Raw genomic sequence first — 12,890 nt, 5'->3', positions numbered from 1 at the left:
TAGAACACCTTTGGCTGTTATGACCTGCTGCAAATGTGATGCATAGCCGGACAAAAGCTTTTGGCAGTATTCCTGAGTAAACTTAGCCCATGTCTCATGGCCTCCAGTTTACTAATATGATCTTTTCTTAACCTTTTGGACCATTTTCTTGACAATTCAAAAATATATTAGTGAACTGGAGGCCAATGGGCTAAGATTCCTCAGGAATGATATCAGAAGCTGGTGTCTGTCTATGCATTATGTTTGTAGCAGGTCACAACAGCTAAAGTGTGCTCTTCTAAGGGCTTTAGAATGTGTACATAAAGGGGATGAATATTGCAGTAGTCAATCAATTTAGCATTTTGTGTTGAACTTAGCATGTTTGTAAATGTTGATAATAAACCTAATTTGCAAAGGGGGTTGAACAATTTTCATGCAATTATCAATGATCGTGAAGACATCCTCTACAGTAACTCTGAAATTTCCTTTACAGAGTCCCTCTGAAAAGGTTCAAATCCATGAGAGAGGTGATGAGTGAGCATGGTATCAAAGCCCCGAGGGTCGACCCCGCTTCAAAGTATTACAACCAGCTTGCCATCGCTTATGAGCCTCTGGCTAACTATATGGATGTGAGTAGTAATGATATAAGATTAGTAATTCATAGACTAACTAATGGCATTAGTTATTAAGGTGCATAGAATAGAAAAAATGTCAACGTAGTCATCGTTTTTGTTCTTTCTTTGCGGATAGATGTCATACTATGGAGAAATCAGTATTGGCACACCACCCCAGAACTTCCTTGTTCTGTTTGACACTGGATCTTCAAACTTGTGGGTAGCCTCAACCTATTGTCAAAGCCAGGCATGCAGTAAGTAACTGAAGATTGAGGGTAAAGAAATATAAGTAAAACAAAAATTTAATTATATTTGGCTGCATGATAGTTAACCTATCACGCTAAGAAGCAAGGAGGTAATTTCCGAAAATGGAGCTGCATATTAAGTATTGCGTGAAGAACTAGTGTAAGTTGTAACCTTGTGGTAGTACTGCAGTAGCTTTTCAGTTTACCAGCATTAATGACACAATTGAGATACATAAATGAACAATATATGGGTGTTTCAGGTAACAAAATCAATGATCCTTGTATTATTTCCCCAGCCAATCACCCTGTCTTCAACCCAAGTCAGTCTTCCACCTATTCTTCAAACAACCAGCAGTTTTCTCTGCAGTATGGAACTGGAAGTTTGACCGGAATCCTGGGATATGACACTGTTTCTGTATGTGAAGCTTCTATTTTAATATATATTTGCAAAAAAGAAAATGTATTCTAATAGATAATCCACATCAAATTCTGACTGGCCTTCATTCATTAAGACAGGGTGTTGCCGCACCCCATCCTGCTACAGCTCTGCCTCAGCTCCACACATTTGGAAGAGCTGCCCAAAACTCCAAAAATGGTGTGAAACAAAAAAATTTGCAACTTTTCAAAGAATTCTGGCATAAACAATTTGATGAATTGGGAACTACATCTTCATAAATTTGATTGCCTGCCAATTAATATGCTTTCCTTCATGTTTTGTGCCAACAAAACACTAAAGACTCCCATGCACATTAGTGAGCCAATTTGACAGGTCTGGCCAACCATCTAAAGTGTATTAGAGCCTCTCAAATCTGCCCTGACGAGTGATGGCTGGCAGCCAAGAGAGAATTCAGTGACAGATAAATAATGTGGATTGATGATCTGTAACCAATTCATAAATTACGGTACATACATCAATTTTGATTTTTCTTCCTCTTCTTCCAAGAACCATATCATTTTTCTTTCTGTCTGCATAATCATATGAGGGATTTTTTTTGTGAGATGTACTGGAAAATAGTAAAAAAAAATCCAAGTGTGGTGAAATTGTGAAAAAAAAAATTCAATTGTACCATTGGTTTTTGGGTACAATTGGGAAAAATCTGGCATTTTTATTGATATAATTTTGGGTAAATATGACTTCTTTTCACTTTTATTGCCTATTTCTGCAAATGTGTGTCGACCAAAAAATTGCAATTCTGGCATTTCGATTTTTTTTTGGACAAACAGCATTTATTTTGCAGGTCAAATATCATTATATTTTCATAGATCAGTATTTTACTTAGTAATGCCAAGTTTATTTTTGAATGTTTTAAAAATCCTTATTTTTAATGGGGGAAAAAAAGAAATGATTTAGAGTTTCCATATTTTAAACCCCCTTAGGGGACTTGAATCTGCAATTGATCGCTTGTTCTACATACCCTAGTACAATACAACAGTATAGCAGTATATGGAGAAAATAGTGGTTTCTTTTGAAGCCCAGCCACTGACTGAGCTTCAATAGAGTGCTGATCCTATCCTAAGGATAGGACATCATTATGTTAGATCTGGACCGCCCCTTTAAAATACAAACTTACTGGTAACAGCTAATAAATATACTCACTCTTTAAATATTTTCTTTCTCATAGATTCAAAATATAGCTATTTCCCAACAAGAGTTTGGCTTGAGTGAGACTGAGCCTGGAACCAACTTTGTGTATGCACAGTTTGATGGTATTTTGGGTCTAGCTTATCCATCTATTGCGGAAGGAGGAGCCACCACTGTAATGCAGGAAATGATCCAGCAGAATCTCATTGATCAGCCTTTATTTGGTTTCTACCTTAGCGGGTAAGATTATATATTTTGGAAATTGTAGTTTCTTGTTTAGGTATTCTGTGTTGTAACAGTTAACCTGAATGTAAACTTATGTACTATACATCTTTTTTTTTTTTTTTTTTTTTTTGCAGCCAGGAGAGCACTCAAGATGGTGGAGAAGTAGCTTTTGGAGGAGTTGACCAGAACTACTACTCAGGACAAATCAATTGGACTCCTGTCACCTCTGAAACATACTGGCAAATTGGAATTCAGGGGTGGGTGCTCGAGTCTTAAATGAGTTCTCCCCTACTTGGACAAGCACTTCTTAAATACTATACTACCTAGAGTAAAATAAAAATAACTGATACTCACCCCCTACACAGCATCATTACAGTGATGGTGGTCTTCTGATGCTCGCGTGACATTGTTATAGGTGAGCGCTGCTGCCAACCAGCGGCAGCTAATCGGCTGCAATTCCCTCAGACATCCAAGTTTCATCCAACAGAAATGTGAGTGACGCAGCCCATTAATGGCCATTGAATGGCTACAGTGCTCACGCAGTTTAAGAATGTCACATGAGCACTGAGAGACCTAGTGCCAACATCACTGGAATGGCGTTGGTGTAGGACGATGACTAGAGAATTAATCACATACTAGTTCTAGTTCTGGGCAAAATGATCCAGCTTGTGTTGGTCAGTTACCTGAGGAAGCTCTTAGGAGGACAACCTGCTGTCTGTGTGAGGAGACAGTAATCGGCTCTTATTCCAAAATATTGACCTAATATGACTGATCTACTAGAATTTTGGGAAAACTGGGTGTTTCACTTTTTCTAAACACTTGAAAACATTTTTTTTACAATACTTAACACTTGAACATGATTGTGTTTGTAATACCCTGCCTCTCTAATGTAATTAATATAGAGCAGTGTGGTACACTATCCTGTCTATCAGGTAGCCTATTCGACACTGCCTATGGTGGATTTGAAAGGCTGTAGTTTATAAGATACCTCGCACAAACTTTTTTCAGACCTATGGATGCCAGAGCAATTAATTGGTGCCTCACAATCACGCTGTGGGGTTGCCATTGGGCTGACAGTGGGAGCGTGCTCAATCTGTAAACACCTCATGTGCCACTGTCCCTTTTGGCAGCTGCATATGTGCAGTTAAACTGCTAGGATCAGTGAGAGTGTCGATCCTAGCATTTACAGCAGGAGCACAGCAATGTACATACCTGTCATAGAGCACAAAGTGACATGTGCTCATGGAGGTCATGTAAGTTGTATCGTGTTAACTGTTTAAAATAATTTCTGCTACCATAATTTTTATTTGGAAATTATTCAAGGTTCATGATGTCACCAGAGTACATTGCAGGAGTGAACCCATTAAAATGAGCCATAATTATGGGTGGGCTGCAATTAGACAAATTTACATAGGTAATTTTAACATTGATTCAGAAGCTGAATGTATTTCCTTTAGGTTCGCCATCAATGGGCAAGCTACTGGATGGTGTAGCCAAGGATGCCAGGGTATCGTTGACACTGGAACTTCCCTGCTGACAGCCCCTCAAGGAGTCTTCTCCTCACTCATACAATCCATTGGTGCACAACAAGATCAAAATGGACAGGTAAGATAAAATGGCTGCATGTGGCAAATATTTTAGTCAAGTGAATTCAATAGTTATATATTTCCTGTATATGTTTAAGAAGCTGTTGTGATGCGAAGTATTAAACATTCAGTAAGCAAAATGTCTTCATATTATTCATGTGTTGACAATGACTTCTTTTAATCGAAAGCTACACAAGACTTTTGAGCCTATCCACTGACAAAAGCCTGGGATGGGGTGAAACGTCTTGTGTGGTTTTTGATTAAAAGAAGTCATTGTCAACACGTGAGTACCAGGTTCTTTTCTCTTTGTCTAGTACCATTTTCCTACGTGTACTACCCTGAGACGGTGCCGACTATTTCTACTATTTTCTTTGTTATGTCTATTATATGTTATAACAAATACATATGTCCCTACTTATTTTCTTTTGACTCCAAATGTGTCCGCTATCACATTTTTATTCACAGAGCACGTTTTATACACTTTTATGTTGTGTGTAGATGTTTTGCTTATTTTACATCAATTCCCACAAATTGTAATTATAATTGGATTTCTTTTTTGCAGTATGCCGTGAACTGTGGTAACATTCAGAGTCTTCCCACATTGAGCTTCACCATTAGTGGAGTTTCTTTTCCACTCCCACCATCTGCCTACGTTCTTCAGGTAGTCTTCTTTTTTAAAATACAATTTTTGGGGGGTATGTGACAAAATCTAATGAGTATTATTTATATTTTGTTGTGTTTTTATACATTTAGAACAATGGATACTGCACTATTGGTATTATGCCAACTTACCTACCTTCTCAGGATGGACAACCACTTTGGATCCTTGGTGATGTCTTCCTCAGGGAGTACTACTCTGTATATGATCTGGGAAATAATCAAGTTGGTTTTGCTTCTGCTGCATAAACCAGATATAGTTGTTAGCGGTGTACACGTTTTTCCTAGTAATATATTAGTAAATATCATTATACAGAATGGGTATCTGTTGCTTAAAGTGCCATTAATAAAAGTATGTAATCAACTCAATGTTTCTTGTATCTTTTTGAAAACAATTATATGTTAAGATACAAAAACCCTGAGGTTATTTTTATGGTGCAATTTGGAAACAATGATTTAAGTTATGCTCATGTGCTATACTCTAAGTAATAATAAAACTAAGCAATCTTATTTGATGTCATTAAATTTGGAGTCAAGATGAGTCCATCATTATAATTTACCATAAAACACTGAACCCTGGAGAATAGCAATGTTACCATTAATTTGCTAGTTTAAACCATTTTTTTATTTTATTAAAAGCAAGTTTGAACAAATGTTATAAAGCGGAATGCTAGACTGAAATTATCTGGTTGTGCATAGACGTCAGGGACTGTGTTGTTCAGATCATCATTATTGAACTGAAAATCAGAGAGGACATTTTTAATTTGTAAAAAATAACATGTTCCAGTTTCAAATTGCATTGCCATCTTAATAACAGTAAATGAGAATATATAAAATTTCCACCAAGGATCGGCCACAGACAGAAGAAGGTCCCTGTGAAAGGTCAATACACGGGCCCCTTACAGTCCAATAGCATCATAAGGCACAATGGCACCTACTTTGGACGTGGATATGGGCTTGCTTATCTGGCTGGTTACCACCATTAAAACTATCAAAACCCTTTATTTTATACACAGATTATGCCCAGTTTCATAAACCTACAGCAAATGCTTACTAATAAAGTTAAAGGGAATCTGTAACCCTTTTTTGGACTATGAGGTGCCAGCATCAGGGGCCTCTCTACAGCCTTCTATAATGCTGTAGATAAGCCCCCAATGTAACCTGAAAGATAAGAAAAAGGAGTTAGATTATACTCACCGAGAGGCGGTCCGGTCTTGGTCCGATGGGTGTTGCTGCCCAGTGCCTCCGATCTTCATACGATGCCATCCTCTTCTTCCCTTCCTGTTGTGGCTCCAGCGCCTGCGCACTGCAGTATTCGGGCAGAGCAGAATACTGCAGTGCGCAGACGCCGGACCTCTCCTGGCGCCTGTGCACTGCAGGACTCTGCGCTGCCCTCAACAGGGCCGAGCAGTGCGCCTGCGCCGGAGCCACGACAGGAAGGGAAGAAGAGGACGTCATCGTATGAAGATGGGAGGCGCTGGACGGGACGGCAACACCCATCGGACAGGACCGCCCACCCACCCCCGGTGAGTATACTCTAACTCTTTTTTCTTATCTTTCAGGTTACATCTGGGGCTTATCTACAGCATTATAGAAGGCTGTAGAGAAGCCCCAGATGTTGATGCCGGCACCTCATAGTCCAAAAAAAGAGTGACAGATTCCCTTTAAGTTTTGATTAACCCTTTAACTATAAATCCTAGCCATTACCAACCACCCCAAAAAAAAAATTCACAAATGTAGTCTTTTCTATCGCACAAGTTAAACAAAACACTATAACACTGGCCATATACTGTATATACTCATTTATAAATCGAGTTTTTCAGCACTTTTTTGTGCTGAAAATGCCCCCCCCCCTTGGCTTATACAAGAGTCATTGTCCCAGAAGTCAGCAGGGGAGGGGGATCGGTGGAGCAGTGGGTCATAGGAGGCAGGAGCCGGCGACTGCAGCTAAAGCCTGTGCACACTGCTAAAGAGAAATGAATATTCTCTGCACTGCCAATGAATATTCATTTATCTTATAACACGCACAATTACAGCTGCAGCCGCCGGCTTCCAGCAGCTGGTAAAAAACCCTCCTACTTACCTTCCCTGCACACCCTTGCAGCATCTGTTCCAGCTTCCAGCATCTCCTGTTGCCGGGTGATCATGTGTCTCCGCTGAGTGGAGAGAGGTAAATATTCATCACCATAATAAGCGGGGACACGTGATCGGCTGGCCGCAGGAGCTACTGGCACCGGAACAAGATGCTGCGAGAGCGCAGGGAAGGTAAGCAGGAGTTTTTTAAAAAAATTTATGCTTTTCTCATCTGGGGCCATGCATACAAGGATAGGGATGAGGAGCCATGCATACCAGGACAGGGATGAGGAGCCATGCAGACCAGGACGGGGATAAAGTGCTATGCATACTAGGCCAAGGATAAGGAGCCATGCCAACAAGGACGGGGACAAGGAGCCATGCATACAGGGATAGGGATGAGGAGCCCATGCATACAAGAACAGGGATGAGGAGGCCGTGCATACCAGGATGGGGATGCGGGAACAATGCATACCCAACTTATACTCGAGTCAATACATTTTCCAAGTTTTTCATGGCAAAATTAGGTGCCTCGGCTTATACTCAGGTCGACTTATACACGAGTATATAAGGTATATCTTACTGCAACCTTTCCCTTTCTTAAAGGCTTGAGATGTAGATTTAATGTTTCATTGTTCTAATTCAGGGGTGGGGAACGTCCGGCCCGCGGGCCGTATACAGCCCACCATATCATTTGATCAGGCCCGCAGCAGCTCCAGAGCCACGATCGGGTACCTTGTTGCAGGAGCCAGAGGAGCACTCTTGCTCTGCTTCCTAGCCCCGCCCACTGGATACCGCGCACTGATACGTGCACGCACTGACGGGGACTGAGCACACCCCGCTGGACCCCAGCGGCCCCCGCGCACTGATACTAATGAAGAGGACGAGTAACCGTGCGCCAGAGTGTGAGCTGCACTGGACTGGTCTGCGGCCTGCCTTCATCACCCCAGCCTGCCATCTTCATCACCCCGGTCACCGGTGCGGTGGTGACCGTGTGCTGCTGTGTGTGCGGTGCGGGGCCTGGGGGCCATCCAGGAGTCACTGTGTTCAACACCAGGTCAGTATGTGCTGCCTAATGGGGACCTGTGCTGCCTATTGGGGAGATGTGCTGCCTAATGGGGACCTGTGCTGCCTAATGGGGACCTGTGCTGCCTATTGGGGACCTGTGCTGCCTATTGGGGACCTGTGCTGCCTATTGGGGACCTGTGCTGCCTATTGGGGACATTTGCCTGCCTATTGGGGACATGTGCTGCCTATTGGGGTCCTGTGCTGCCTAGTGAGGACATTTGCCTGCCTATTGGGGACCTGTGCTGCCTAATGGGGACATTTGCCTGCCTATTGGATACATATGCTGCCTAATGGGGACCTGTGCTGCCTAATGGGGACCTGTGCTGCCTAATGGGGACCTGTGCTGCCTAATGGGGACATTAGCCTGCCTATTGGGGACATATGCTGCCTAATGGGGACGTGCTGCCTAATGGGGACCTGTGCTGCCTAATGGGGACATTTTCCTGCCTATTGGGGACATTTTCCTGCCTATTGGGGACATTTTCCTGCCTATTGGGGACAGTTACCTGCCTATTGGGGACCTGTGCTGCCTAATGGTGACATTTTCCTGCCTATTGGGGACCTATGCTGCCTAATGGGGAACTGTGCTGCCTATTGGGGACATTTTCCTGCCTATTGGAGACCTATGCTGCCTATTGGGGACCTGTGCTGCCTAATAGTGACATTTGCCTGCCTATTGGGAACATTTACCTGCCTATTGGGGACCTCAGAGATTTAGTTTTCGTAGCCACAGCTGCATGATTTATGGCTGCTGGACAGCCTGAATACATGTGAGGAATGCCTGTTTGTTAAGGAATCCCCACATGTTTTCAGGCTGACCAGCAGCTTCAAATCATGCAAATGCGTCGACAGAAACTAAATCTCCGAGCACGCCAAAATACTCAGAGGACACCCAAGCATGCTCGGAAAAACCCGAGCAACGAGTATACTCGCCCATCATTATTAATAATTTTATGCGGCCCCCGAACGCTATTATAAAATTCCAAATGGCCCTTGGCAGAAAAAAGGTTCCCCACCCCTGTTCTAATTAGTCAGAGAGCATGGACCATATAATCTTTATATCAAACTAGAAAATTAATATAACAAAGGATAAAATAAAGGGTATATTGATGTCTTAAAAAGAAAATCCAAGATTCAGAAGCACCAGAGAAAATGGGGATAAAACATAACCTTATTCCATTATCCCATCCTTAAAAATCACATTGTGAAATATAATTGAGATGAGTAAAGCAACATTTCGACCCAATAAAAATCACAGCCCTTATATTTCTGAATTGAAAAAGGCCCTTTTGGGCCGAAATGTTGCTACACTTGTCTTCCTCGATTGCATTTCACCGTGTGTCTTTTAAGGATGGAATAAAGGTTATGTTTTATCCCCATTTTCTCTGGTACCTCAAAATCTTGGATTTTCTATGGCTTTGGACCTTGTGGGGGGTCTAACCGAGTCAGTATGAAGCCGTCATTGGTGCATGAGAAGCACTCTTGAATTAAATATGATATCTTAAATACAGTTTGATGAAATAGTTTTACATATTTATGCTCAATGAATTAGCTATAGTGAAATCTTTTTGGGATGACCACGCAAACTTAATAGTAAATCTAGTGCTCTAAAGGAGGGGTAGTCCTCGCATAGAAGATGGTCAGTATACATAGTATACAGTATGATGAAACTTGTATGACAGGAAATCTTAAATCTCGATTGTTTCAATTTTCAAAAAAATACACACTGAGAAACAGAGAAATATTTTTAGCAGAAATATTCATCTTTATCAACCAGTGTGACTTACAATGAACCAGTCCGCACCAACAAGGCACTCTAGAACAGTGATGGGGAACCTTTTTTCTGCCAAGGACCATTTGGAATTTTATAACAGCGTTCGGGGGCCGCATAAAATTATTACTAATGATGAGCGAGTATACTCGTTGCTCAGGTTTTTCCGAGCATGCTTGGGTGTCCTCTGAGTATTTTGGCATGCTCGGAGATTTAGTTTCTGTCGACGCATTTGCATGATTTGCAGCTGCTGGTCAGCCTGAAAACGTGGGGATTCCTTAACAAACAGGCATTCCTCACATGTATTCAGGCTGTCCAGCGGCCATAAATCATGCAGCTGAGGCGACGAAAACTAAATCTCTGAGGTCCCCAATAGGCAGGTAAATGTTCCCAATAGGCAGGCAAATGTCACTATTAGGCAGCACAGGTCCTCAATAGACAGCACAGGTCCCCAAATAGGCATGTAACTGTCCCCAATAGGCAGGAAAATGTCCCCAATAGGAAGGTAAATGTCCCCATTAGGCAGCACAGGTCCTCAATAGGCAGGAAAATGTCCCCAATAGGCAGCACAGGTCCCCATTAGGCAGCATAGGTCCTCAATAGACAGGCAAATGTAACCATTAGGCAGCACAGGTGCCCAATAGGCAGTATAGGTCCCCAATAGGCACTATAGGTCCCCAATAGGCAGCACAGGTCCACAGGTCCCCAATTGGCAGGTAACTGTCCCCAAAAGGCAGCACAGGTCCCCATTAGGCAGCATAGGTCCCCAATAGGCAGGCAAATGTCACCATTAGGCAGCACAGGTCCCCAATAGGCAGGCAAATGGCCCCATTAGAGAAAACAGAGAACAACAGGAGTTTTGCATAAAAAATATATAAATTTTATTACCACATACAAAAAGAATAAAATACATAACACATATGCAGACAATGTATTCAAGTAGACACCAGAACCGGGAAACGTGTAGCGCTCCTATCATCATAACAAGTGTGACTTTCCCCATATATTTAACGCCCATGGAATGAAATGTCAGACAATAACATCCCATAGTGGAAATAGTCCCATGCACTAATATAGGGCCTGGCTATCCATAGCCTAAGTTAGCCCGCTTGTTAATAACCGCATGGGAAAAATTTAATCACCGCATAGGAGAATTTAATGACCACATGGGAAAAATTGTAAAAACAAAAGTAAGAATGGGGGAAACATGGAGAGATGAATACGCACAAAATAGAGCGCCACCACCGCATCCCGGGACACCCCGACTCGCGTTTCGCTAATACCAGTTAGCTGTCTCAAGGGGAAGTGGCATGCGGTTATTAACAAGCGGGCTAACTTAGGCTATGGATAGCCAGGCCCTATATTAGTGCATGGGACTATTTCCACTATGGGATGTTATTGTCTGACATTTAATTCCATGGGGGTTAATTATATGGGGAAAGTCACACTTGTTATGATGATATGAGCGCTACACGTTTCCCGCTTCTGGTGTCTACTTGAATACATTGTCTGCATATGTGTTATGTATTTTATTCTTTTTGTATGTGGTAATAAAATTTATATATTTTTTATGCAAAACTCCTGTTCTCTGGTTTCTCTACTATTCCACAGTGGAGTTTTTCAATGCACTTAAAGGGTGTGTGTACACCCGATGCTAATTTACTATGAGTCTGGTATATGTTATGTTAAATGTTCCCATTAGGCAGCACATGTCACCATTAGGCAGCATAGGTCCCCAATAGGCAGGCAAATGTCCCCATTAGGCAGCACATGTCCCCATTAGGCACCATAGGTCCCCAATAGGCAGGCAAATGTCCCCATTAGGCAGCACAGGTTCCCATTAGGCAGCATAGGTATCTAATAGGCAGCACGTGTCCCCATTAGGCAGCACATACTGACCTGGTGTTGAACACAGTGACTCCTGGATGGCCCCCAGGCCCCGCACCGCACACAGCAGCACACGGTCACCACCGCACCGGTGACCGGGGTGATGAAGAAGGCAGGCCGGGGAGGCAGGCCATAGACCAGGCCAGCACAGCTCACACTCTGGCATGTGGTTAATCGTCCTCTTCATTAGTATCAGTGTGCGGGGGCCGCTGGGGGTCCAGCGGGGTGTGCTCAGTCCCCGTCAGTGCGTGCACATATCAGTGCGCGGTATCCAGCGGGCGGGGTTAGGAAGCAGAGCAAGAGTGCTCCTCTGGCTCCTGCAACAAGGTACCCGATTGCGGCTCTGGAGCGGCTGTGGTCCTGAACAAATGATATGGCGGGCCATAAACGACTCGCGGGCCGGACGTTCCCCACCCCTGCTCTAGAGGAACGAAATGGAAGTCCTTGTACACTCTGTAATAAACTGAGAAAAACACCTGCCATTTTATGGTATTTTTCGTTAAAAGCAGCTCTTTCAATGTAAAGAAATCCCAAACTTGTTGTTACAATGATACATTTGCCACAAAGAACAGATTCTTGGTTGTATATGGAGAAGTGGTTAAAGCTATCAATTATTCTATTGCAGTAGAGAGGTTACAGTGTACCTATACTTTCATTTTAATGCTATAGGTAGTGTGGTACAGTAAAGGGTGTTTTACTGGATGGAAGATATGTTTCTCCCAGCAGATTAATGTTTGGCCAGGTTTTTCCCTAAAGACGGGACCTGCGATGATGTCAGGGTCACGTGATCAGCCCATGTGGTGTCTACCTCACTGGTGGGAGGGGTTAGGCCCATTGTAATGGAGGTTGGTAATGACCACAGTGTGAGTGTGTTGCTGGAAGCTACAGGAACTTGTGTGGACTCAGCCTGAAACTTGCATACAGGATTCCCGTGCTGCAGGACTATAGCAGCAAGACTCGGAAGAACCCCGGGAATGGCACCTGACGGATGCCGCAGGACCTGGCAGCCGCTTAGTTACGCCCGTCCCGTGCAAGGGGTGAGTCTGGGACCAGTGGTTCTCCAAGCTGGAGTATGTGTTTGCTTTTCCTTATGTTTTGTTAAGCTGCTGGTTACTGAGTGACATTAAAACCACTGGAATTTGACTTTATGCCTTTGTGTTGCCTCGTTACTGCCGCCTGGCTATTGCCTACCAGAGCGAATCC

General features: G+C 43.0%; 1 protein-coding gene across 1 annotated transcript; it reads left to right on the top strand.

Moving 5' to 3' along the window:
* The first annotated feature begins 476 nt into the window (after positions 1-476).
* Positions 477-5,232, top strand: LOC141047407 (gastricsin-like). Its single transcript, XM_073542480.1, has 8 exons — positions 477-608; positions 730-847; positions 1,135-1,253; positions 2,461-2,660; positions 2,780-2,902; positions 4,103-4,250; positions 4,794-4,892; positions 4,985-5,232. Exons 1-8 carry the CDS (start codon positions 498-500, stop codon positions 5,135-5,137), a joined length of 1,071 nt encoding a protein of 356 aa, XP_073398581.1. The 5' UTR covers positions 477-497; the 3' UTR covers positions 5,138-5,232.
* Positions 5,233-12,890: the final 7,658 nt, after the last annotated feature.

This window comes from Dendrobates tinctorius, unplaced genomic scaffold, assembly GCF_039654945.1.
Source record: "Dendrobates tinctorius isolate UK_male_01 unplaced genomic scaffold, ASM3965494v1 ptg000127l, whole genome shotgun sequence".
Taxonomy (NCBI): Eukaryota; Metazoa; Chordata; class Amphibia; order Anura; family Dendrobatidae; genus Dendrobates; species Dendrobates tinctorius.
The sequence above is the reverse complement of the archived record's forward strand: the minus strand, read 5'-3'. Positions and strand labels throughout refer to the sequence as shown.